This window comes from Dicentrarchus labrax, unplaced genomic scaffold, assembly GCF_905237075.1.
Source record: "Dicentrarchus labrax unplaced genomic scaffold, dlabrax2021, whole genome shotgun sequence".
In the NCBI taxonomy this organism is placed as follows: domain Eukaryota; kingdom Metazoa; phylum Chordata; class Actinopteri; family Moronidae; genus Dicentrarchus; species Dicentrarchus labrax.
The window spans coordinates 17,300,442-17,328,093 of NW_026136704.1; the positions used below are offsets into that span (position 1 = coordinate 17,300,442).

A 27,652-nucleotide genomic window follows, 5' to 3' on the forward strand; every position below is an offset into this window, starting at 1 on the left:
TCTGGGGATGTCTGTCAAGTAACTTTAAATACAGCAGCAACACACGCACACTTGCGTACATGCACATACTCAGACTCAGAGCAAAAGACTCTTCCATGCAACAACAAAGGTAACACAGTCTGTCCCTCTGTCCCTCAATATCACAGCAGTCATTATGGTGTTTGTGAACCTTATACATATTTTATATCGTCATACATACTCTCTTTTATGGTACCATGTGGTGCTGTGGCTTAGTTGGTTAAAGCGCCTGTCTAGTAAACAGGAGATCCTGGGTTCAAATCCCAGCAGTGCCTTTTCTGCAGGACACTGTGGCTCACAAGAAGGCAAATGTGAAGTGCAACTTCTATCCACGCTGCGTTGCATCTCCATTTATTAATGTCAAACTGAAACTAGAATCAATGGATTGATCATGTCACAGCAGTTTCACGTGCGGTTGCTATGACCAATAGCTAAGAAACCTCTGTAGGCCCCTACACTGAGAGGGTAATATCTGCAGTGGAAAACAAAATGGAGAAAAGTACCTGGCACCAAAAGTGTGTCTAGTTGAGTAGAGCTGAGCCATACCATGCAGGGCAAAGACGGCTGTAGAACTCTTCTGAAACCTGACCCAAAGGTTCAGAATTTCATTATAATGTTTCTAGGGCTGTCACAGTGAGGTAATTTCCCCTGCAGTGATTTATTTATTTACCTCCTGCTGCCTCCTGGGTCTGGGACCCTGTTAACTGGCGACTTTTAGCCGAAAAAAGTGACCAGTTAGTGAACATATTCGACTGAAAGTCCCCAGTTAAGAGGGTCGCTTGTTAAACAGAAACACTGGTGAGTCATCAGTCACGCAAACACAACAGCCGGACTGGGATAATTAGCGGTAATTAAGAGTTTTTCCAGAGCGAGTGAGGCAGAGGCTACGTGACTTTCTGCTGAGTGGTATTGTAATCCTGGGCTGTGGACTGAGGGATACTGAGTAGCACTGTGTTTCAGACAGCGCTTCTGCTGTGTCGAGTCTCTCCAGCCCTGCTGCTCAGGGACGCTTTCCCGTCTTAAAAAACAAATGCTGAACATGAAGTGATGAGTATGTGGTTGTGTTGGTGGCTTCCCATCCCCTGCGGTTGGCTTGCCAATGGCGATGTATTTCGTTATTGAGGTTACAGCGAAAGCCCTAAAACATAAAACATGGCTGTTTAGCACATTACTTAAGATTAACCCAGAGAAAAGCCAAACACTTTGGGCTTTTACTCCTGCTTTTTCCTGTCACACGAAGCAGTGTGGTTATGGTGGTTTAATTCAGTATATTGCTTTTATGAAACTTTATGTTGAGGTTGTTTCTTAGTTGGTTAAAGTGACTGTCTTGTAACCAGGAGATTCTAGGTTCAAATCCCAGCAGCGTCTTTTAATACATATAAAACTATTGTACCTGAGGAGATTGTGGGAAAGGGAAATGTAAAACAAATATCTTAGTAGTCTCCTAAAGCCACACCACAAGGCTCAGAAGTTCTTTATTAAGCACTCAATGTTTATAGTTAATCTAAGCAGTTCAGCAAATTTGTTAAGTTTAAATAGCTTAAACTGTTAAAGTAGAAACAATGAACTTTCACTTTTTGGTGATTCTGGCGGCCCCTGTGTACAAAGACGGTTGTGTTTGTTTCATTGATTTCAAGGAGAATCCGACCCATTGACAAGCATTTAGAATAACTTTATAGAAATAGCCAGTTTTCTTGATGATAGTCTCATTTGCTTATGTAGGTCATACTGTTTTATAACCAGTTAAACATTCCTTGTAGTATGTTTAATGCCAAAGGATTTTTCTTTTCAATGTTGAAATGTTATAACAAAGCAATTATTCAGTCTAAACTAAAATGCCACTTTGCTCTCTATAACCAAGACTGCCACTCATCATAAGCCAAAAAATTGGCAAAGAAAACTGAATCATTTGCTAACTCATTGAACTGTCCTTGTAATTAGAGCACCTTTTATACCTTTTAAAGATGTGATTCATTTTTATGGTGGGATTATTATTTATTTTATAAACTAAATTTGTGTTGTGTCACTGTAAATGGTGGGATACATCATTCTAGTTAGACAAACTCAGCTGTATCAGATGGATACATTTTATTTGGGTGCTTTCATTTTCATCCAGTCAGGGTTTCTCTTCTTTTTTATACTAAAGTGAAATTGTCAGAAGTAATGTATGCTTGATCACCTTACTTAGAAAAGGATTAAAATAAAATGTTGATGTTCATACTGTATGTGCAGCCAGCGTAGATCAGGTACTTTGACTAAATTTGACTTGCTGATTCCTTTTTTATTCATTCTTCAGATGAATAAAAACTGCACATTTGGTTTCACTTCCCATATTCCTGTTTGGTTATTCACAGATGTTTCAATGTTTCTTTCTTTCTGGCATTATTTTCAGATTTATGAAATGCTGCATAGTAATCATGGATCTTCTAAGTTAGAGACACCAAAGGCATGTAAATAGGCCCAATATCTACTCAGCAATATTTTTTTTTCATTGTTGCCACCAGTAGTTCTACCCAGCAAGCCTTCAATAATCTGAGTAGTCTGAGTAGATTTCATTCTCCAAAATTCCACCCCCAAAACCAATAGAAGATCTGGTCTCTGTTTTGGCTCATACAGCTTATAAACACAGTCTTGAGTTTTGTACTCATTCAGTAGTTCTTATGAAGATTATAACTGTCATTTTGCATAATATTCTTATAATTTATATAGAAGATGATCAGTCAAATAATTAAGAAGAAAATCCGGAGATTGCAGTGCCATGCACATCGGCTGCTGGTCCTACATCCAGGAAAGAGTTGCTTGTCTATACTGCTTTAAAATCTTACTCTATGTTTGGTATATATTTTAAGATTTTACATAATGTTTGTTGAAACATAGCTTTTGATCCCTTAGACAACAATTGATTGATTTTGAACTAGAGCGCTATATGAGTCAGTATTCAGACTCAAGCGAAGACATTTGCAAAATACTCCTAAACACGGTGGGCAAGAATGACTGCTTCCTCACCATGAAATTATTTTCACTAGACACTCTATTAGACAGCCACTTGTAGTGTGCTGCACATTTGTCAGGACACAAAACCAAAATACACTTCCCAGTAGAAGGCTGAGTCAGCACACTGCTCTTACCAAGCATTAGTTGAGTGGAGTGTAAGAAGAAACCAAGCAATGCCTTCCAATGACAGTGTGCAAGACGGTCTGATTTCTGTTCTATATTTTGATACTGTTCAGCTTAAGCTCCCTTCACATGAACATTCACACTCACACACACACACACACACACACACACACACACACACACACACACACACATCTGTACAGGCACTCTGAGGAACGCTATCACCTGCAAAAAACATTTGAGTACAATACTAATGCATCTCTTCACTACATATTGACATACAAATATCCGCTCTGTGCAGCTGTCCACGTGATCACCCTTGTTTTGTAGCCCTCATATCCTCATCATACATATACACATGAAAGGATGAGATGGAGAGAGAGAAGAAGATGGGAAGAGAGAGGAGAAAAGTGCTTGTTTGTGTGTCTTCATTTGCATGTGGTTTGAATGATTAAGTGTGAGTTTCCTGTGGTCAACCCCTCTGGTTTCAGACGCTCATTATCTCCCCCTCTCCCTCACTCTGTCTTGCCTTTCTCTGTATCGCTCACTGTTCTCCCTCAGCACTGTCTTTTTCACCTTAGAAATAGAGGTTGCCTAGCAACAACCCCCCTACTCAGTAGGGCAATGGATCCCTTCCTAATTGTAGGTGTGTGCATGGATGTGTGTGTGTGTATTAATGTGTGGGAATGTCTGAGTACAGTGGTTTCTTTGTAGATGCGCGATGACGGGGAAATAGATTCTGTTTCAGCATCCGATAAGCAAACTCATTCTTTGCTCCTCTTCTTCTTAAAACAATAGCATTTTATTATGACACGTCTGCCCTTGCCTCTTGTCTCTCTTTCCACTAGACACTAGACACGTTAGTCAACCACTGGCGGTTACTCAGGGAAAATCTGCTCACTCATTGGCCCCCTCCTGGCGATACAGACAGAAATCCAGCCAATCAGCTCCGTCCAACAGGGAGACAGACAGACAGAAAGTGAGGAGGGAGGGCGCAAGCTATAAGGGACAAACAGAGAGGCAGGGAAAGAAATAGACACGAGCATGTAACAGAATAAAGGCAGAGAGAGAAAGAGCAGAGGGGTGGTGCAGAGAGGACAACGGAGCCAGAAAGACAGCGAAGATGCTGTCGTTTAACCTTTGTCCTTTCACTGTGTCAGACCAGACGTCCCCTCTGTGAAGGAGTCAGCCGCAATTACCGACCGTCAATCAAAAGCCCCGTGTTTTATGCGTGTGCATTTGTGCTGGCTTGTTAGCTATTTGTCCTGTATTCCCCTCCCACAATCAACATTTCTGAAATAGTTTTAGGCTGGGGTCACACTTCACTATACTGCCCAAAAAGGCCAGCCTGCTGTGACTGTTGCTGTGTGTCGATGTCCTTCTGCGCACCCCGGTAGTGCACTGTTACGTGGAACTCGGCCTCAACATTATGGGTGTTTTTCATGGTCTGCGAGTTCTCTAAATAAACGGTGAATTCTTAGATTCAGTTTATACATAAGATCTAAAATAGTCCATACCAATTTCCAGTAGATAATCTGAAAATGTAAAACGCACTCAGAGTTCTTTGTAATTCTAATTACATTTTCTCCTCTCCATCTTTTTTTCCTTCTTTACCTCCTCCTCTCTCCTCTTTCATCTTTCCATACATTGGCACACACCTTACATAACAATAGCCCATGCACACATCCATTATAGCCAGCTTATTAATTATGTATTTGTCCCAAATGTATCAAATATGGCACTAATACTTCATCTACATTGATTTTGACAAGGTTAATAGAAGAGGAAAGACATCTGAGAACTGAGACGTCTCTCTCACACATAAACGCACACACATACATCATACACAGCACCTTTTTACAGCACGTTGTTGCAGTCTGTTGCAATCTTTTTTTTGTAAAAAAACAAACAAGCAAAGGAGCATGGCATCTCTGTACTGTCTCTTACACAATCCCACAAACGAGGCAGAGAGCTTGAGCACAGAGAAGTGCAGACAGGAAGAGTTGGGAGGGAAAATCGAGTATATTGATTCAGGAGGAAGTTGAGAAAGTAAGGGGGTTGAAAAGGAAGACGCACACAAAGGCATGAAGAAATCAGAGAAAGACCGCAGCGAGAAAGTGAGTGAAAGTGACGAGTGAGTGGTGGAGCGAGAGTAAACAGAAGGCTGAAGTATCAAGGTGACTGTCTGCCGGGTTGTTTGGCAGGCTGTGCGGCTGAGAAGAGCTACGAATGGGTAGAAAGAGCGGAGCTGTGAGGGGATGAATGAGGCATAGAGACCGACTGCATTAATTAAGATTTTAGCAACGTCCTCAACTCTCATCCTCGCTGTCTGCATTTCTCACCCCTCAATACCTTTCAATTACGTGTGCTCTACAGTAATCGTCAGTTGTGGTTGTTTGGACAGTAAAGAGGTGCCTGGACAAATTCTGGGTGTGGAAAATGAAAGAACAAGTCGACAGACGACAGTAAACATGTTATCCTGCAAAAAAAATGCAGTCGCCTTTCAGGCCAATGAGTAGCTGTTATGTCACCTTTTTTTGACCTGTAATTGTAGCGTCTCCCATGGACTTGTATGTAATTAGAAAAAAAAAAAATACTAGAATGCAGTTGTGAACACACAAATTTGCAAAGAGACAGTTTTATAACACTGACTATAATTACAGGCCGTTAGCTTACTAACTGTTAGCTTAAAAAAACTCCACAGCATTCAACAATATTGAGCCTTTCTTGCTCTTCCTTTTACTTTTTCTTTGTCTTTCAACCCTTTACACACACAGACACACACACACACACACACACACACACACACACACACACACACACACACACAGACACACACACACACACACACACTGGTCTGTCTGGGTACCCTGTTTACCACCTGGATCACAAAAACAGGATTCGTGTGTGTGCATGTGTCTGTTTCACTGTGTATGTGTTAAAAGGAGCAGTTCTACCTTACCCAGACCACACAGGAAGGGCAGAGGGGTTGCCATAGCAACATGCTGTTCAGGTGGTTGTCAGGTGATGACAGCATAGAAAGGAGGATGGAGGGATGAGATGTCCTATAAAAAGAAGGGAGCCGGGGAGAGAGGGTAGCGAGAGAAAGACGGAACGGAATGAGGCATATGAGAAAGAAAGTGTGGAGGAGAGAGGCAAACAGGGGAAATAGAAGAAGAAGCAGTCAGAAAGGGGAAGGGGGGAAATGAACGAGCATCAGAGATTCTCCCAAGTCGGCCAATGGCACCTCAGTGAAGCTGTCACAAATCAGTCACTCCGTGTGCTTCTCACCATTCTGTCATTGCCAAGTTTAGCTGTCATTGCTCTTGCTCTTGATGACGGGCCTGTCACCAAGGACTCATCTAAGAGGCTTTAAGTTGTGTGCTGGCATTAAAAAGAGGAAGAAAGGCCAGGAAGTGGAGGTTTACCGTAATTTGTCGGATGGGGTCACTATGAAGATATGTGAAGACAACATCACTCCCACTACTTTATGTTGTGGCTTGTGAAGATATTCCCATGTTATAAATAAAGATTCACATTTTCAAGTCTGTAATACCCACATGCCCATATGTTGTTCCACTGAGATACCCATAGTTATTGGTTGCTGCAATTATTCCTCTGGAAATACTGGCTGTGAAAAGATCCCTCCCTAAGACTATTTCAATATAAGACAAAATCCACAGCCCTTGTTGTTCAGTGTAAAAATAAATTCAAATTTTAGCGTAGGCACACAGGCTGGCTAGTATCAGAAATGTACTGCTCAGAAATAGCTTTCAAATCAGCTCCATAAAGGCTGTTTAGGAAGTTAACAGCATTGTTGTTTTTAATTGGATCATTCAATCTATTTGCCCATAGTGAAACGGAGACATTGATCAATGTTATATAGATATAAGTTTGTAACATATATTGAGACAGTGGGAGATTTGTGTCATTTCCCTCTGGAGATTATGGTTCACCATGTGCGCCAGATGAAAAGAAAATGATTAAATTAAATTAAATTAAATTAAATTAAATTAAATTAAATTAAAAAGTCAGAGCAGTAAAAAAGTGCAGTGGGCTCGTATTCTCTCAGAGTTAATGTGATTGTTATATTTAGAAAAAGGGAAGTGGTTCTCTTCTAGATGAGTGACGACCATCAAAAACCTGTCAGTATGAACAGGAGGACTGATTACAGCGACCAATAATGTGTTAACTGTCAACTGGTCGGAGAACATGCTCATAGCGTCCACCCGGCGACACTAATGAAGGCTAATCCCTGATGTTCCTCTGTATCAAATTCAAGATGTCTGATTTGACACATTTTGATTGTTGCAGGGTTGGTTTTCTTTTTACTTTTAGAAAAGTGTAGGTAAAAGTGTGCTTTGGGGGATTTGAGTAACACCCTCATACAAGAGAGGGAAGGGAGCATTGTGGTGTGGAAGTCAAGTTGTCAAATCAGTTGTCCTGTCAGCCTGCCAGCTCACAGTCAGTGGCTGTCTCAGCTGTCAGTCACTGTCCTCACTTAACCCCCCCTACAAACATACACACACACACACACACACACACACACACACACACACACACACACATATATTTTACACATGAACACACATTAATGATCTCTGTTTATACAGCAGGAAGGCAATTAAATCCCTGGCACCTCTATTGCAATTTTAATGTTGCGTGTCTCTCCAGCTCCACTTCACACACTCTCCCCTCTTTTTCTAACAAACACACTCACACAGTCTCACAGTCTTTCATCAAAACCATCCACACCCACTCCACCCTTCCCTAGAGAGAGAGAGCGAGAGAGAGAGAGAGAGAGAGAGAGAGAGAGAGAGAGAGAGGTTCACTATTCTTGAAGCAAATGTGTTTCCTCATGCATTGGACAGGGCAGTTTCTGTACTATGGCCTTTTTTTTGTGCATGTGTGTGAATGTTATTTTTTCTGGTATTTCACTGTAGCTTACGTCAGTGAGGCTGACTTTGGCCAAACATTTCCCGAGTTAACCAGTACAGTTAATTAAAAGTATGTTACCTCTGTTAAGCTAGGTTTATCTTCGGGGCAGGTCTGATGCAGTATGACTCAAAGTAGCTCTGACCTACACTCGATTTAATCTGTTTCAAAATATTTACTCCACTGGCTGCCAAATTTACTCAAACAGGAACACTACGGAGGTAAGGGGGAGTTATTCTTACGTTAAGCCTGGCTCTTCCCTTCTTTTCTAGAGCGTTTAGCTGGTGGGCGCCAAGGGTCACTGGCCCACTGTCTCCCCCAGGACAAAAACGTGTGTGTCAGCTGGAGGTAACCCGAATTTCAGGTCCAGGGAAAAAAAAACAAGAAAGAACTGGTAGATGTTTTTTTTTTTTTTTTTTTTTTGGCCTCATTCACCATCTGTGTAAGGTAAAAAGGGCACAATGAGAGAGAGGGAGGAGTGGAGAAGTGAAAACAAAGACAACCAAACAGCCTGATATTAGAGAGCGGGAGAGTGGAGAGAAGATGGAGATGTGTGGAAATTAATGCTGAGGCCAGGGTTAGGATGATGAGAGGAGTGATAGTATAACACTGGAAAATAGGCCTGTGAGAATCATAGTGTTACAAATGGAGAGTGAAGGCTGGAGAGAGACATAAGCGGAGAGCTGATAGCTGGGAGACAGAGAAGGGGAATTGAAAACAGAACTGAGAGACCAGATTTACATGCAGATTTTTAGAGAAGAGCGATGAAACAGATAAAGGGAAGAATGTGGCTCGGAGGAATGGAGTATCAGTGTGTCCCTAAGCTGATTGGGTTGTTGTAGTTCGGGTTTGCTAACAACTGTTTTATTAATGAGGATTTGCTCTCCCACCCACCCCTACGCACACATGCGCAGTCATCCGCAGGCACACAGTGGCAGTGTGTCTGCGAGTTGTCACTGCTGACACAGTGACCCAGTCCAGAGGATGTAGGTTACCCTTTCTTGCAGCCCTTGGGTTTCTGCTCGTACTCACACGAGGTGACTCGGGATTCACTGTTGCTGACGCACAGCCGATCCATTTTATAGTTGTATCGTTTACTGAGTGCAAAAGCCATTTTTGGCTGTGTATGTGAAACAGAAATATAATGACTGTTCAAAAGACAACGGTACTTGTGAGGTTACTGGGCCAGAATGAAGTCCAGATCTGTTCACAATGTGCTAGTTAAGTGCTAATGTGGTTCCCCTCACCATCCAGAGAATAATGTAAAAATATGTACAGTATGTAAAGTAAAACCTGCTGAATTATGTTTTTTTTTCCTGCCTCATTCTTCCGGCCTTTTCCTTACCTTGAAATCTCTGTATGCAGTCTTAAAAAACTTTATACCATTGCCAGGAAAAGCAACAGCTGTCTGTTTACACGTAGACACTTAGAACAAAGTCCTGCTCAACAGTGGATCTTCTGTTGTGGATCAGTGCACAAGGTAGATTGAAATGCAATACATATGCGTCTGTCTAAGTTAACAGTTAATTCACTGGTGAAACTCTCCTAATATTGGTTAGAATTACAGGATGGATTCAACAGATTCATTGAACACACACTCCTTTTTTCATCTGGCAAAGGCTCATGGTATAAGTGCATTAATGCACTCCAAGATATATTATTTGACTCAGTAGAGCTTCATGTTGTCTTGTTCATGCTTCCACCTTCCTTACATAATATTAGGTGTCTCTCATCTCTGACAGTTACTGTAAATAGGATACAGTACAACCTAGTCAGGATATAATTTTTCTTTGTGCCTCATCTTTACACTTGTACTTTCAGGCTTTGCAGAAGTTAGCGAGCCAGTACCTAAAGAGAGACTGGCCCGGAATCAACCCTGATGACCAGAGAACAGACTATAGGTAGGTGTGTGTGTGTGTGTGTGTGTGTGTGTGTGTGTGTGTGTGTGTGTGTGTGTGTGTGTGCATATGACAGTGTGCATTGTAAGTATACAGCCACACTGCCAATAAAACACAGCATAAAATTGTTGTTGGTTTTATAACAGTTGCAGCACTCGGATGTAAGCCAAATCTTGTGCTCTGCCGGATTTTCTCCAAAATTCTCGAAAAAACATAATATGGTCTACAGCACATATATGAGTCATTATTTACTGTAACAGAGGCACTGCAATACAAAACCTCAAGCTGGATCCAATTTTTTCGGAAAACCAGAAATGAAGGCATTAACTCCGCACTCTCCACGGTTTCACAGTTTTCTTGGTTCCAGCAACTACACAAACCTTTATCCCCTTCCAGGTGCATGCACATACAGTTTGTCAGACTCACAGTGGCAAATATACTAGTGGTGTAGAGGAATTTAAAATTCAGCCACTCTGCAGGAGAACTTTATGGTTTTCTAGCCAATTGGTCATGGGAGTGCAAGTTATACAACAGCAATCATTCGGCATTGTTTGTGGTTTTTCTCTCCAACTAGGAATGTGTATGCAGTGTGGAGGTCCTACTTAGAAGGCACGGTGCAGGTGAGCCAGTCCAGGCTCAACGTGTGTGACAACTACAAAAGCCAAGTATCAGAGCCTGCTAAGACTGTTAGACTCTACAAGGAGCAGCAGCTCAAAAAGGTGAGCAAATGTGTGGACTGCGAGAGTTAGTCATAGTTTCCCGAAGCAATCCTTGTTCTCTACCCCTCTCTGTAACATCCTCCCATGTACTCACATTGAGTTAACGTGACTCATTCCAGTCTGCTCTTTCTTTTTTTCTGTTCTTTTTCCCTTCACAGACCATAGATCAGTTGAGCGGCATTCAAGCTGAGCTGCAGGAGTCGGTGAAAGAGTTGGCCAAAGCCAAGAAAAAATACTACGACTGTGAGCAGGTTGCCCACGCTGTACGAGAGAAGGCTGACATAGAGGCCAAGTGAGTTCACCATGGCGCTGTGTGTGTGTGTATGTGTGTTGGTAGGGATGTGCGTAAAACATATTTTAAAAAATGCTCTGACTAAACAGATGGCATCCATTGTCAAAAAGAATACCATCAAGAAAACAAAGTTGGTTAACCTCACAGAGAGAGTGTGAGTGTGTGGGTGTGAGAGATAGAGAGAGAGGGAGAAACATCATCATTAAGGCTGAAAGAAGCAATTACATACAGTATATATGGTGGTGTTTATGATAGTCAGACAAAGAGGATACAGATATAAAGCAACCAAAACACCACAAGAGCATAAGTACAGAATCTCTGCAACACTGGTGGTTGCAGTTCCAAGCAATAACCAAATCCGAATCATGTCTGTAGACAATAAAAATACATGTTTTTATTTCTCTCAACTGCAGATAATATCTCTATCAGATATTATTTGAAGCCTGCGGTACCACGATTAGTACCAAAGTTTGATCCAGAGCTGATGAGTGTTGTCCCCCTCCCCTCCCCCAGCCCTTTCAATGGTGACATTTTCACTTCACTGAATTCTCGTCTCCGGTTAGCGCCCACATCGATTGGCCACTCAACTCTTTTCTGTTGCTGCTCCCTATCCCTATCACTCAGTAGAAAGACACTGCCACAGAAATTACTGCATTGCCGCTGTGCCATTATGTGAGCGTGTGTGTGTGTGTGTGAGAAAAATGTTGAGACATTAGTCATTGTAAGGCACAAGGAACACACAGGAAGACTTGGTGTGAATGCCGAGACACAACACACACTTTATACCTTTAATGCCACTTGGTGCATACAGCAGGGTAACACATAGAAACACTCCACATGTAGACAATACAGACAATATAACACACTTGTAATGCGTTTGTGTGAGAGTTAATGGAATAGACACAGTCTGTTTTTAATGTACATAGGCACAGTAGCACAAAAAGTAGTGCAGATACGCATGCACACAGGCTCACTCCATCATTTTAGCAGGCAGGTCTTTCTAATGCCACCATCCATATAAATCGTGATGGCTGGATCAGGCTGAGATTTATTGCTGTCAAGCTTCAGCCTGTCCAGGGGCAATATATGATCCCTGCTCTGAATCAGAGGTTAGAGATCAGAGTTATGATGTTGTAGGAATGCCTGGATATCTTTCTCCTTTCTGCCTTACCTTGTTGTTAAAATATGTTTGTGATGATGGTGATGATCATTAAGAAATAACAATGTGTCTTTGTTTTTGCATTTTTTAGTGCACAAGAATATAACTTTATATGTATTTGTTAACTTCCTTTGCTTGCTTTTTTTCAGGTCCAAACTGGGTCTTTTTCAGTCAAGAATTAGTTTACAGAAAGCAAGTGTGAAGGTAAGAGGGCTCACTCACAAAGACACTAAACACAAAGCCATGATACAAAAACAAAAATGGTTGTTTCTCTTCCCTTTCTTTAATGACCGCAGACCTTAAAAAGAGACTCACTTAAAGTGTAAAGCTCCGGTCTGTTACTGCATTAACTGCAATAATGTCTGTCTCTCATTTCATTCCAGTTGAAAGCTAAGAGAAGTGACTGTAACTCCAAGGCAACACAGGCCAGGAACGACTACTTGCTAACGCTAGCTGCTGCCAACGCTCACCATGACCGGTACTACCATACAGATCTACTGCACTGCATACAGGTATTTAAATGAAGACCAATATACAGAATTAAAAGATGTGAGTAGTGTGAGAGAGAATCCTCGTCCTATGCCATAAATGTGGACATTTGAGTAAAACTGCACATTTTATATAGAATCAAGGCAGCTCAAATGGTCGTTTGCAATGCTATAACGACATTTTCTTTTACTACAAGTACTTACTTAAGAGTCTCACGCACTGATAATACCCCGAGGGATTTTCCAGGAGACACGTTTTCTGGTTCCAAATTTCAAAGTGGGGAGCCTCTTTGAATTAAACCTCAATTTGGGATAAAATGTTTTCCTTTTATGAGTGCACAAAGTCAGCCTCCCTTTCTATATAACTGAAGTAGTTGGAGGGGGAAAAGGCATACATGAAAAAGTTATGATTTCACAGTTTTGAGTCTTCAAAGAAAGTCACAGAGTTCTCTGGATTTATTATTTGAAAGGGGCTTATGTGAAGAAAAATCCTACAAAATGAGCCATCCTTGCCAAATGATTGGTAGGCATGAAATGAAAATTATCACAATGTTGAATGAACTGTACCAAGAGGAATTCTCAGAAAGCTTTGACATAGTTTGCCATTTCAAACACTGTCTGGTCATCAAAGGAAGGATGCAGATAAGTTTTCTGCATCGCTGATGTTTTCTTTTTCTGCTCCACATCTGGCCCCCTCATACGACACGCAACTGTGCATTACTGTGAACTTGATTGTGTGTTTGTCTTTTCTCAATATGAATGTGTGATGTAGGTTTCACGATTTTAGTAATGTACTTAATTGTGAGTCATCTCAGTTATAACCCCATTACTGTAAGTAATCACGTTCTGCGGCTTAAAGCATTAACAAGTTGCGACTCAGGAGCCAATTTGATGTCACCCCTCATAGTTATTTAATCAGCGGTAGCAATCGGCTGTTTGTGTGTAGAAACGTTCTGTACTATCTGGCCCTATACAAACCTTCTGGCACATGCACAAAATAAAAACACAGGAAGAAATTAAGGCTGAAATATCTGCATGCCATTGTGCTTACAAGACAGGAAATCCAGGTCTGTTAATTCCTGTTGACTGACCACAAAAAAATCCCCCCAAACTGAGACAATGATACTTGGAGTATTGCCTTATTCTGGTAATAATCTAATTATTTGTGTGGATGCAAACATGTAGGTACGCATGAAAGGCAGAGACATACACATCCACACACACAAGCTGACAGTCTGCACAGACAGCCACACCTCGGCTACTGTGTGCAGTAAAGGAGCTGGGTGATGGTGATGTCATCCTTCTAAACACTGTACAAACATGCAAGTCTGACACACACATATTCACATGTAGGATGTTTTCATTGTCGGACAGTCATTAGTCTGAGACATAACTCTGTTTTGGGAGTTAACACACATACACACACACATGCAAGACATGCATATTAGAACAGCTGGGTGACTTATTTTTCTTGTCTGTTTAAACCATGAAATGAGTTGCAAATATTTCAGAATTAATACAATATTAATCGGCCATTAATGTTCCTCTTCTATTTTATGGCGTTCCGTTACTTCTTCAGATGCTCTTCCCTGTCTCTTTGTTTTTGTCTCAGATACTCTGCCTCAGGCGTATATGAGCATCTATACTATGAGGCCATTCTGAATAATAGATCTTTAGCTCCTTGTGACAGAAGGACAGGACTGCGGGGAAACATGCACGTACACTAATACATGTACGCAAACACACAAAGCGAATGAGGGACATTGCCAGAGGGAAGCAATCTGCTCGCCCTCTCTCCCTCCTCTGCAGTTTCTTTTTTGTGGTGTTTACAGGTCTTCACCTGACAGTCACGGATAACACAGCTCTTAGTAGGGGGACCAAAATCTACAACTCAGGAAAATACCAGTGCTTTTCACAGTTCCAGACATGTTTTGCTCCACAGAGATATGTTGAGAAACGCAACACAAAAAGCAGCATCAATGGCAGACATAAGAATAATAGCAGACTAGGGAATATATGCATAATCAATACAACCCAGAAAACAACAACTGTTTTTTAGCACTGTCTCCATTTCCAACAGTAATTACATTCCTTCGAAGAAAACAATTGTTCCCCTTGCATTTTTATGAGCACCATCATTGGATATGGCCATGGGAGGACATTTTGGAACAGGGACATATACTAATACATTTCATTGTATATGTTACAGTCAGAGGTGGTAGGATTCATATCCTTTACAAAGTAAAAGTACTAGTACACATTATATAACATTCAAGTAAAAGCCCTGCAGTTAAAATCTTACTTAAGTAAAAGTATGTAAGTATAATCAGAAAGATCTTCTAAAAGTAAAAGAAGTTGAGGATTATGCAGATCATATATTATATCACTAGATCATTGTTACTCATGCATTAATGTGTGTGTAATCTGTACATTTTGCTGTTGTTGGTTGAGGTGTGGCTAATTTAAACTATTTTGGATAGAACCGAAACTATTGATTATTTTAAATCAGTAAAAGGTGAGAAATGCTGTCATAATAACAAAGAGCCTAAAGTCACACCTCCACAATGCTTGTATTGCCAAACCAACTGTCTCCTCAAATTACATAACTAAATTTAAATCATTAAAATTAATGAAAAGGAAAAGCAGCAAATCGTCTCATTTTGGAAGCTTTGGCAAATGTTTGCAATTGTTTCAGATCTACTTACTATATTGTTAGGTAGTTTAATTTATAACAAAAATAAATATTTTCAAATATTTAATTTGTTAAGTAACCAGTAACTTAAGTTGTCATTAAAAGCATTTGTGCATTAAAAAGAACAATATTCCTCTCTGAACTGTAGTGGATTAGAAGTAGATAGTGGCATGAAAACAAAATACACGAGTAAAGTACTTGAACAAATGTAACCACTGGTTATAGATTTAATTCTAACGGAAGTTCATGAGCTCTCTTTAGCTAGATCAAGACCTTTTCTGTCTTTAATGTTCAACCATGCAATGTCAACCACATAGAAGAAGATAATTAACTGGATGTCAAAACATGTCTTGAATATAATTGAGCAGTTGTGTAGACAAGAGGGATGAGGAGACTTGTAATTGAAAGCCTTGTTTGGATCTGAAGTTCACTTCATGAATACTGACTGCACCGACTGTATCCGCAGGAATAACATATATGTTACACTGAGAGCTACTGTCCTTGTCAATGCGACAGTTGTAGTGAAAGGGCAGTGTGGGAACAGACTGCTCCACGTCTCCCTCTGCTGTTGGCAGCCGATGCTCTTATAACTGTCTAACTGCTAGACACACACACACACTTACACTTACACCTCTGCTGCCCTGTCTGGTCCACTGTGCTGAACTTATTGTTCAGGCTGATGCAGTCATTCAACCGAAACACACACAAAAACACACACCCACTGACCAGTGATATCAGGACGGGAGCTTTTTCTGGAAGCTGACTCACTCTCCATTTCAACACTACCGTAAATGGATGAAAGAAGGAGGGGAGGAAGAGAAGAAAGGGGGAGGAGGAAGGAAATGAGTGGAGTGATGAGGGGACATTTAGAGAGAAGTCAGCCAACAATCCACCCTTAATGACATAATTTCCTTGTCAATTTCCCATTGTTTTAGTCTGTTGATTGTGTGTGCATTTGTGGGGTTTATTAATTCAATGTAGGTGTAGGTTAGTGGGAGGTTACAGACTTGGCCTGAAACATCCCTTGGCCGGCACAGTGTGAGTGCAGGTTTGAGAGTGTGAGCTTTTATAAAGTGCTTTGGCTAGAGGAGAGTATGAGCGTCTGAGTATTTGAGAGTGCGTTTGTGTGTGTGTGTGTGTGTGTGTGTGTGTCTGCGGTCTCTGTGTTTTGTTGAATTGGAATCTGAACCCCTTCACCTTCCCTTGCAGCTGTTAGAACGCTATCCAAAGAACACTTTACATACACACACACACACACACACACACACACACACACACACACACACACACACACACACACACACTGGTCTCCGATACACTAATTTCTCTGTCTGTTTCTCTCTCTTACTCTTTTATACCTTTTAAAAAGCTCACTCGTCCTCTCTTACCTCCTCTTCTCCTCCTCTCCATTAGCCTCTCTCTCTTTCCTCTCTGTCTGATCTGTCTGTTTGGCAACATGGCCCACAGCTTGGCAGCAGTACTCCAGCCTCCCCATAGAAAGGCTGTTCATTTGGACTGCATACTTCATTAAAATGTCTTTATATCAGTGCATCAGAACCTGTAATGATAAGAGCTGTCTCATGAAAACATCTGCTTGGTTCTGTCCTTCCTTTGGCTTTCTGCTGTTGCCTCTTATTGTTTATCTCACCGTCTTTCTCTTCTCTATTTCTTTTTCTTTCTTTCTCGGTTTAGTTTTATTCATAAAAATCTGTGTTCAATTATAATATATATATTGAACTTTTGTTCAGGGTTGGCAGCAACTTCAGGCCACTGGTGATGTGTGTGCGTGTGTGTGTGTGTGTGTGTGTGTGTGTGTGTGTGTGTGTGTGTGTGTGTGTGTGTGTGTGTGTGTGTGTGTGTTGGTGTGTAACAAACCTAATTTACACAGTAGTCAGATTAAAGCTCAGTGGAGCTAGGCTTGAGATCACATGAACTCTCTGAAAACTATAAGAATGATAATAGTGAAAGTTGTCCCGCCCTAACAAGTGCAACAGAACTAACAGGGAGGGAGCTGTCAGTCAATAACTTGAGATTAGACTTGAGAAGAGGTCTAATCAGACAACTAAGTGAAAACACTTGTGTGGGTGGACTATAGGTCATCATATGGTGACCTAAAGGCACATACAAAAATGTGTCTGTCTTGTCTTGACTCACAGTCTAAGTGGTTTTGATAGCTGATATTCTGTAAAGATTGGGAAATATGCCAAGTGATGCATGAAGCTTCTTGTTTTCAGTTGAACGCATATCTATGCATTGTCAGATAGTATGTTGGTTGAGGCTGTTGTGTTCCTACAATATATTCATGACTATATAAACCTACATTTGAATAAGGATTTACTTCTTTAGAGAAACATTGTCCAAAGTTTTACTGCATATCCCTTTCTTACATTTAAGTTAAACAAACTAGTCTAACTTTATTAACTACACATGCTGAAGGTAAGTTTTTCCTCCAGACTCAAAATAACATTGACAGGAAGAGCACAGGCCTCCAGTTACAAAATAGTTTAGGTTAAGCTGATAGCTGGGAGTTTATTGATGATGCTGGTGTGTAGAAGAAAAACCAGTATACTGCTAAAGCTTTTGTAGTAAGTGGCTTTATTCACCTGCCCTCTTTGTTTCCTCTGTCTGTCTCTTTCTTGGCGTGTCCTCCCAATTCCCTTGTACTCGCTACTTTATTATTAAGGATTATGAAATTACATTGAATTAATCCATTCTTCACTGTAACCCCTGGTCCTTCTCTCTCTCTGTCCTCTAGGCCTTGGATGGCAGGATCTATGAGCATGTGAAAGACTACCTGGTAGCACTGTGTCGTACCGAGTTAGAGGCCTCCCAAGCCACACACAACACCTTCCAGTTCCTGTTGGACAAATCCACCAGGGTGAGTGAGATGTGGTGAGAGACACAGACATTCTGCACTCATTTGTAAGCTAGTACTTGTAGAAAAATGCAGGGTTTTTTTGGTTTAAAAACAGATACTGTGGGGGATATATCCATCAATCTTCTTGACATCATAGCATGATCAAAGTGTTTTTATTGCAAAAACAATGTGTATTTCTTCAGTGAAATAAATGGGACACCTTGACATTTTGAGTTCATTTGTTATTACTAGGCCCTATTTCTATTGCGGTAGGGGAATTGTGCCTCAGACTGGAGTTTTGAAGCATTGTTCACACACAGCATTTTAATAAAAACAAATGTTAAACTGAGGAATGTAGAAATGCTAGCAAGACATTTGTAAGGAAACCAAAAGACAGTGTATAAGAAACGATACGATTCAGTACGAAAACTGTTTGTGTTGTCTGTGTAGTCTACGCCAAATGAACTGGAAACCATTCTCATCGTGATTGGTTTTCATCAACACAGTGTGTGCAGGCTAGTTAACGGAACAGTTGAGTTCAGTGTCTCTCAATACACCGTCACCTGCAGCTGCTCGGCAGGCTCAGTTCTTACCAAGAGTTATATTACCTTTTGTACTTTCTCTCAGACATTGTGACCTGACCTGGATGCCATTAAAGTGATGCTCAAAACATCAAACCAAAAATCGATGCATGAATATGAAATACTTACCGACTGTAGGCTTGAAGTGTGGCTGTAAAACGTTTGTAGTTTGCTCCTTCACGGGGAACAGAGGCTGCGGTCAGCGTGAATTGTCTGAGGTCACGATGGATTCCAATATCCAAGTTTTCACAGTAAGGAAACTTGCATGAGTACACGATTAACTCCTTCTGTCTTCCTCTCAGATAATACAAGAGTTCAACCAGCAGATGTTCATGCAGGAGAACCCAGTGTTTCACAAAGCACACGACTTCCAGTTCCAGCCCAGCGAATGTGACACGGTGAGACCCGCAATGCTGCACACGCATCCACTGTAGTATTCAGATCCATACAGATGCAGCTCTGGGCTCTGCTGTGTTTAGAGTATCTTAATGTTGAACTTTTATTGTTTGTATATGAACCTGTTCACACAGCAGTAGAGTCACCCCGTCTCTCCCTGCCTGTCTCTTTAAAGGCACACAGTGAAGAAGACAATCAGCCTCTTGTGTTGCTACATTCAGGCCTTTTCTTTTTTTTTCTTTCCCCTCCAATATTGTATTTTATAAGTGTCGCTGAAGTTCTCAGCCCATCTCAATCAGCTGGATCACTGAAACAGAATTAATTTACGCTATTATGGTTTTAGAGAATGCCATTAATACATCTGGGGCTGAGAGGCTTGCCAAGCTGGAAATCAGAAAAACCAAAGCTCAGATGTTTGGCTCTTTTGTTTTCAGCCTTTGGAGATTTCTTTATATTAACAAGTCAGGATGGAGTTGTCCAGTTAACTAGTGTCTGGTGACAGCATGATAGCAGCATGAATCTGCTCTGTGTTCTAATATTAACCATTTCAACGCCAAATGTTATGTGTCCACTGGGAACTTTTCTTTGTAGTCCTGGCTTTTTTTTCCTTCATCATTTACATAAGCGAAACTTTTTTTGTCAAATCAAGTGGTTGCTGAATGTTAAGAATGTTTCAAATTGTCGTAAATCGATCAGCGCTGGTGGGATTCATGCTGTCTCAGCCCTCTTGGGGCCTTGTTAGGTTTTGCTGGATAAAAAAAGAAATGTCTCCCAGTGGACATTGGTCCTAATTCCTCTATAGCTATCCTTTTCTCCTGTGTCTGAGTCATTTTGTGCTCTCTTGTTTCTCTGATTCTTTCCCTCTGTCACTCTCTCTCACTGTGTTCTGCCAAATTTACTTTCCCTCTCTGATCTTTCCCTTTTCTTTATACATAAACTGGTGCTATAACATTTCTCTAAACAACAATGTGCTATACCTTCCCTGTGTCTTCCTAATCCTGTTCAACCTTTGCTAACACTTTTCCCTGAACTTTTTTTCCATTAACCCCCTCCTTGTATTTGTGTGTCCGTGTGCTTGCACTGCTGCTCTTGGATGTGTGGGTGTGCGGGTGCTTGCCTGTGTGTATGTGTGTGTGCCAGACTCTGAGCTCGGTGCAGCAGTTGGTGGACATTGAGCCGTCGCCCGTCAGTGCCATGAGAATGACCCTGGCACAGGTAGTCTTAACTGTTGTTAGCATTCCCATCTTCATTCCTGACATTAAACCATGGATCATCTACTCCATTCATCTATTTATCTGTCTGTCCTGGTGACATTCACTTGAACATGTACTGTATGTATTGCCTAACAAAGCCGTGGTAATTTATTTTTATTTTGTTTTGCTGTTGCCCTACAAAAATGACTGTTTTTGTGCCCACATAATGATCATTTTTGGCATGTGCCCACAACCAAACACATCGTAAATACATGTGATTTACTGTAGATCAATAGATTACATATTAAAATGATTGTAAAATCCTGGGTTATGCATACTCTAACTCGTTAAAGGCCTATCTGCCTGTGATCGAGACAGTATGGTTGTTATTATACATAACCATGGTTTAGGAGGACACACATTGTACTGTTATAAAATACTAACTTGGCCAAGTCACTGACCTGGCAACACAATATTAAAACATACACTAAATGCCACTCTCCAAAATAACCTGAAGTATAACGTGCTAAGGTGGACAGCTGCTTTCTTCCATCCTGATTGATGTCAACAAGACATCCTAATTATCCTTCCTGGTAAGCCGTGTGGCCCATCCTTCTTCCCAAACAGAAAGTAGTGTAGCCGTTACAGCATGTCTTGCCAGCTTCAACACAAAGACTTCTTACACAGGGGACTTTATTCCTCTTTGTTTCTCTTCGCAAATAGTGTTCAGGTCCATAACCATAGAAATAACGTGTGCAAGTTTTCCTCCTTTACTTAATGTTTTAATTTCTGTAAATATTATTGCCCCATGTCATAGTAATATGCCCATGAATGTTGCATGCTGCTTCATAACTAAACAGGTGTGGCTACAATTACACCAATGACATCATGACCACTGCTGGTGTTAAAGATAAGAATAAACATGACATATGTATGAGGCTCTTAATGATTGGTTTAGATGTATTTGGTCATAACGTTAGTTTTAACTTGGGTGTAGATTTCATTTCAACAGTGATATCAGACAAGATTAAAGAACAGCAGTTGTTTCACATGTTTCTTATTTGACACTTAATAAACTCATAATTCTGGAGACAATTATGAATTTTCCTTCCTACCATTACCCTTGTGATTGCAATTGGATACATTGTGAGACAAATAGTTACTTAGTTAGCTTTATTTATTCAGGAGATCTCATTGAGATCAAGATCATTTGCAGGAGAAAACAAATTAAATGTAGACGAAGAACAGGAAAATTCAAATTAAAAACAATCATAAACTTTATTAGAAATATACACTAGTAAATTAAAGTTTCTCAGAGGAGCTAACTTCAAGGTGTGTTGCAGTTCATTCCAGTAGTAAGATGCATATTACCAGAAACCACCGGTGATCTGGTGTCTAATAAGCTATTACTATAAATGGATTTTTCAGAGAGATGTCATCAGTGAGATGTGTGCACACAAGGGGTAAAAAACAAACCAAAATGACTGACAGCATATGAGGAGATCAGCATGGGGAGTTGCTTTTAGGCCTTACACTGCATTAATCACAAAAGTAATCAGGAACAAGTAAAACCAGTTAGTGAAGGTGCCTATATGCCCTGAAGTCATCTTTAATATGACTATATATAGTGTTGAGTTTATTTTCAGGAAACAGCAGGATGTATTTTCATACATGGTAGTGTTACTTCTATTTGTTATGCTAACATATCTTGTGTGGTTGAGTTGTGAGGGACACTCACAGGTCATTTCTCACGCTAATGTAAAGCTAACATAGTGTAGTCAGGTTCAGCATTATCACTGCTGCTACCTGCTGTTTCTCACTAAAATATGTGAGTGTTACATATATTTTCACCTCTAAAAAGCAAGTACTAATATATTTTATCATGACATTGTAGAATGTAGAGTTTTAAATCTAATTCTGTTTGTTGCAGTATTATTACTATATCTCAATGTCTCCCTGCAATGTCTAGCTGCTCCATGATAATGAAACAAGAGAGCCACATTTGCTGGATTACTAAACACCTTAAAACAGCGGCTTCACAGCACCGTATTACTGTCACACTGTCATGTGTTGGTGAGCAATGTAGTCCAAGAATCCGATGACTCATCATGTAATGCAACCTTGTTGTTGTTGCATCATCTTTTGATATCACACTAAATGAGTCAAATGTTCACATCGTTTGTGTGAATTTTATTTGCACGTTTGTAGTGTGTCCTGGGTCACTGCAAGCAGAATGACCACCCTGTGTACTTGTTTTGTTTTTCCTTTTGTTGTTTATGTGAATATTCTTTCTTTATTAGATTCTGTGTTACCTCACCATTACCAAACAACCACACCAAAATCAAGCTACATGCTTACCGTGAATAAGTTTTAGTATTGTGTAAGTTCTGTCCAAATAATAGGGAAGTCTTCTCTTTTTAGCGTCTGCAAGCAGCAACCCATAAAACATTAAATGTTGGCTACACAAAGTACTGAATGTGAAATTATGCTATCTTAGACTAAAACGGAATTGGATGAAGGATAAAGCGATTCTGTTTTTATTTACAAGCAGTTCTTTACCTGTACACATATTGTTTAGGAATTATAGGTATTAGGATAACACCTTTTAGTTTAATGCACGTAATAAGTCTAATCATAGCAAAGCGTTCCCACAGCAAGAAGGCACTGCTGTCTCTTCTACTGCCGGTTGCGCAGACACCTTGCAGTCCTGGACTCCCACTGCTTTTAAAAATCCATTAAAGCAGCTCTTATAGAAATACTGCTGCCTCGAGTTAAGTGTGACACAGGTGCTGTTCAACGTGATGTATTATATTCGTCAAGACAGTGGTGTTTCTCTGCAAGCTATGCAGAGAGATCCTTTTTTAGAAAACAATGGGGGCCTGTTACTTGTGTGAAATGAAGCAGACCTGCAATAGAAAAGACAGTTGTTACTGTGACGCAAAACATCATTGAGTTTAGAGCTTTTCTGGCATTTTGCCTTAAAGTAATATGATAGGAAAGACCTACAAGTGTTTAGAGTGAGGGGATAGAGCACGAGTCCTCAGCTGCAACTGAACTAGAGACGTTGGCATTACATGAATGAAAAAATCAAGAAGAAAATGAGCAAATTAGAGTTTTTTTGCTACCGGTATATTGTATTCGTTCCATTCACACAGTCAACTACACAACTTTGACACAGTCCATCCTTTCATCACCGTGGTTTCCAAAAACACAGTTGTTCTACATAGTGCTCTAAATGACTGTTATTATGACACTGGAGGTAGTTATTGAAGTGCAGTATGATCACTCCCTTTTGACTTCACAATTCCCCTAGCTGGCAGGCTGACTAGCCATCATTTTGCCTGTTATCACATTTACAGTAGTTGCTAATGATTTATCATTTGGCCCTGATTTAACAAATTCTTATTTGACATTGGCACATTAACACATTCAGAATGCAATCTGACTAACATAGGTCATATTTACTAAATCATGATAATTGGAAATAAAATAAATTGATATTTTGTACTAAACTGCACTATGTCACTTAATGTCCTATATTAGCTGTTTCACATTGCTTACTAGCTTTAGGGATAAATATAGAGCTGAAATACAGAATACAGGATCGACACCAAACACCATCACAGAAAGTCCTTAAAAGGTCACATGACAAGGCGAAGATTCAAAGTATTTTGTATGCCAGTATTCATATTTTCCCCACAACATGTAGATGCTGGTCGGCCGCCTGAAAGAAAGTCTTATTTACTCTGTTTACTCCATTAGTATTATACCAATATTTTTAGCAAACGATCAGTGCACAAATTAGCTGAGCTCCCTCCATGACATGTCAGTTTAGAGGCACTGTTCAAATCTAGTTTTCTGCTTCCCTGCCTTAACTCCCTCCCATACTCCCTTGCCTGAGTGTAATTAAGCTGTAAATCTCCCATGTAATACTCTTCTTCGTTTCACACCTATACTTAGCCAGATTTATGCCCTCTTGTTACTGTAGCAGCACATAATTAATAGATATGATATGTGCATGGAAACTTGCAATTAAAATATTGTGTACTTTAGTCTGGGTAACACACTTTTATTATCAGATTATGGAAACACCAGCCTCTCAGGTCTGTGAACACACGCCAGTGACACTGTATCCTGAGGCTCAGTTTGTTATTGTTTTAAGTAGCAATTTTCTTCTGGATGTAGCCAGAAAATGTGTCATGCTTTACATTTTTGCTACTTATATAAACTTTATAAGCCACTGATATATTTATACAGAATCTACAAACTCTATATGGATGTTAGTAACACTTATTTCTGCAAAACAGAGATGGAAGTTTAGGTTCTGCAGACAGGGGTTGTAGGACAACGCATTTATTGAGTTATACACCACTGACAGCATATATAAGAGTTACCCACCGTGCTAAAAAGTATTCTTTTTGTTTCCCTAACCATGTATGACCCATATTTATGGTAGACAATGAAAAGATCTGAGTCACATTTGTAAACAAAGAAGAGAGGAAGACAAGAAAAAAATATTAGAAGGTATGCTATCATAAACCAACCTTTTGAGAAATTGATTTTAATAAACAAAAAAAGGCAGAAAGCAGCGAAAGTACAGTGACATTTCGTTTTTCAATAAGGTATATAGATGTACTATTGTAAAATTAAAGGATAGGACTTTTGTCAAGCAGGTTTTTTGTTACAGCTAACCATATATTTTTGTGGCATGGAAATTAGCTTTTTGTAAAAAAGAAATACAGAAATCTCCCATGTGAAATACACACATTTTTTTTAACTTCAACTTTAAGTTTTCAGGGCCTTTAAAATAAAATGCATGCTGGTTCTTTTGTCGGTAAGTGGTGGATTAGTGACTAGGTGTATAAACTTGGAACTGGAAGAAACACATGTAAAACATTAGTCTCTGAAAAAACAAATTGCCACATGGTTATAATTGATATTGAATGTTTTATTAGAAAGCCAGGCAGATTCCTCGATAGGCCCATTATGTTCTTTTGAAAGGAATAAAAATGCCATACACCTCCTTCTCTATACACACACACATGCTCTTTCACATGTGGCTTTAATAGCAGCTATTTTGTTTCAAGAGAATAACAACAGAGCTTTGCAACACACGCTGTATTGATTACGTTAGAAGAAAACTTTCTCTCACACTTTCTTTAGCTTAATTAACAGCTTCTGCATATCAGTCACCTTGTGCCATAATTGCTGTCAGTGTACTTATGTGTGCATTTGTGTGTTTGCCTGCCATGCTGGTGTGTGTGTGTGTGTGTGTGTGTGTGTGTGTGTGTGTGTGTGTGTGTGTGTGTGTGTGTGTGTGTGTGTGTGTGTGTGTGTGTGTGTGTGTGTGTGTGTGGGCCTGGGTACGTGTGTGTTTACCCACGCCTGTCTGGTATGTATGTTTGTATGTGTGTGTTTGTCTGTACTAGAGTCGTCAGCTGGAGTCAGAGACAGGGACGACGGAGGAGCACAGTCTGAACAAGGAGGCCAGGAAGTGGGCAACCAGAGTGGCCAGGGAACACAAGAACATCATACATTACAAGAGAGTAAGATGAACACACACACACACATACTGCACATTTGTCATGTATACCCAAGACACATACACACACAATGTACTTGTGTTTTTCTAATAAAGTTGTGTGTGTTGTTTTCAGTGTCTGGAGGAGTGTGAGAGCCATGGCTTGCCGCCCACAGAGCAAGGCAGACTAGATCTGGAGATGAAGATAGAAGACACCAAAGAAAACATGCGCAAAGCTGAGGTATGTCAACATTTATTTTTGATCACAACCCTCTTTAAAGCCCCTGCAAGGAATTTTCATTTTGTGGTGATTCTGGCGGCCGCGTTTCCACCACCACGCTTCACTGATTTTAAGGGGAATCCCACCAAATCCGACCCGATGGCAGGAATTAAGAATTACTGCATAGAAATAGATAATGGGAAATGTTCTCGCTGATGGTCTTGTTTGTTTATGGAGAGTCATCAGTATTAAATTATATGTTCCCTTAGCAATGTTGCCTCAGTGTTCGCATTAAACTCCACCGTTTCTGTGTCAACTTTGGTTGTTCGCCCTGCCAAAGCTAGGCCCCGGCCTCTAATACCATGTGCATGATATGGCGGTATGGGGAATGGATGGATAGATGTTCTCTCTTTTCTGAACAAACTTCACTACAAACAGAAATGTGTGTTCAAGGGAAAAAGGGGGGACTGTCTTTGTAGTGAATAGCAAATGTTTTCCCCTAAAATAAACACTGTAAAATCTGATGTAACACCAGTGCAGCATTAGCCTTGCTGCATTCTGTGTAGTTGCAGAGGTTTAAACACACTTCTCTTTCTCTCAAATCTGAGATATCATATCTAAACTATTAAATCTAATACCGTGATTGCCATTTTTCCTTAGATTTATTGCTCTTTAAGCTCTTTCTTCAACTCCTCTGCCTCTTTGTCTTCCCCATCTTGTGTTCACACTCCCTCTATTCTTCCTTCTACACCTCTCAGCCTTTCCACTTGCAGAAATATCTATCATTTATATATTGATTCTCACAGATTCAAACCCGTCACTCACTGATGAGATCACTGCATCATCTCTTATCCTTCTCAACTCGATTCTCTCTCTCCGTTCTCTCACAAAAGTCTCTATATCGGCGCTCTTTTCATCTCTGTTCCTCAATTTCATTCTCCCCCTTCACTTTTCTGAGCTAATTCTCTGCCAAATACTGTCTCTTTGCCTCCTCCTGCTACCTTTCTTATCAAGCTTTCACATAATCTAGCACCCTCTGCTGTCAGGTTTTGTTAACATTTCACTCTCTGTGTGATCACTACTTCAGTATATTTTATTTTATTTCCATCCTCTAAGGTTTTTTTTATAGCTTGAGCATATTTTATGTAATTTCACTTCTTTTATTGATATGCTGTTATTTCAGTCTTGTCTTACACAGCAAGAATATTTTAGCAACACAATCAGTAGTTTGTGATCTCACTTTCCACAAAATAATTATTCATTGCAAAGTGCAAACATGTGACCACTTCACCTTTTTCCTACCCCACCCTCTCTCTCTCTCTCTCTCTCTCTCTCTCTCTCTCTCTCTCTCTCTCTCTCTCTCTCCCTCTCTCCCTCTCTCTCTCTCTCTCTGTCTGTCTGCTATTCTTTGCTCTTCCAGGCCAGCATTACCTCGAGTAAGATGATGAATATTTTATGAGCTCATTTGGTACAAATGGCTTTAGTTCTTATCACAGACTTATAAAGGGATTGAAAGCAGTACAAAATACATTATCCAGGTTTGATTACAGCATTATCTGTATAGTG

The 27,652-nt window shown here is 40.3% G+C and overlaps 2 protein-coding genes and 1 non-coding gene across 7 annotated transcripts in view; 2 read left to right on the plus strand and 1 right to left on the minus strand.

Annotated features, from left to right (window-relative positions):
* Positions 1–19,064, minus strand: part of p2ry2.1 (purinergic receptor P2Y2, tandem duplicate 1) — a 47,271-nt gene extending 28,207 nt beyond the window's left edge. The window contains exon 1 of the mRNA XM_051397354.1: positions 18,886–19,064. The gene's annotated coding sequence lies outside the window, so the exon portion shown is untranslated. The remainder of the gene's footprint in view (positions 1–18,885) is intronic.
* LOC127362073 (F-BAR and double SH3 domains protein 2) overlaps positions 1–27,652 on the plus strand; it is a 66,743-nt gene that overhangs the window by 19,994 nt on the left and 19,097 nt on the right. For 3 of the 5 annotated variants that reach the window (XM_051397348.1, XM_051397350.1, XM_051397349.1), the window contains exons 4-13: positions 9,892–9,971; positions 10,543–10,687; positions 10,846–10,979; positions 12,288–12,342; positions 12,522–12,650; positions 18,074–18,196; positions 19,059–19,154; positions 20,293–20,367; positions 25,775–25,891; positions 26,003–26,107. In XM_051397348.1, the coding sequence (XP_051253308.1) occupies positions 9,892–9,971; positions 10,543–10,687; positions 10,846–10,979; positions 12,288–12,342; positions 12,522–12,650; positions 18,074–18,196; positions 19,059–19,154; positions 20,293–20,367; positions 25,775–25,891; positions 26,003–26,107 (1,059 nt within the window). The remainder of the gene's footprint in view (positions 1–9,891; positions 9,972–10,542; positions 10,688–10,845; positions 10,980–12,287; positions 12,343–12,521; positions 12,651–18,073; positions 18,197–19,058; positions 19,155–20,292; positions 20,368–25,774; positions 25,892–26,002; positions 26,108–27,652) is intronic. The other 2 variants (XM_051397351.1, XM_051397352.1) reach the window with 1 other exon arrangement.
* Positions 220–293, plus strand: trnat-agu (transfer RNA threonine (anticodon AGU)). The gene has a single exon. It is a non-coding gene; the product is annotated as a tRNA-Thr (tRNA).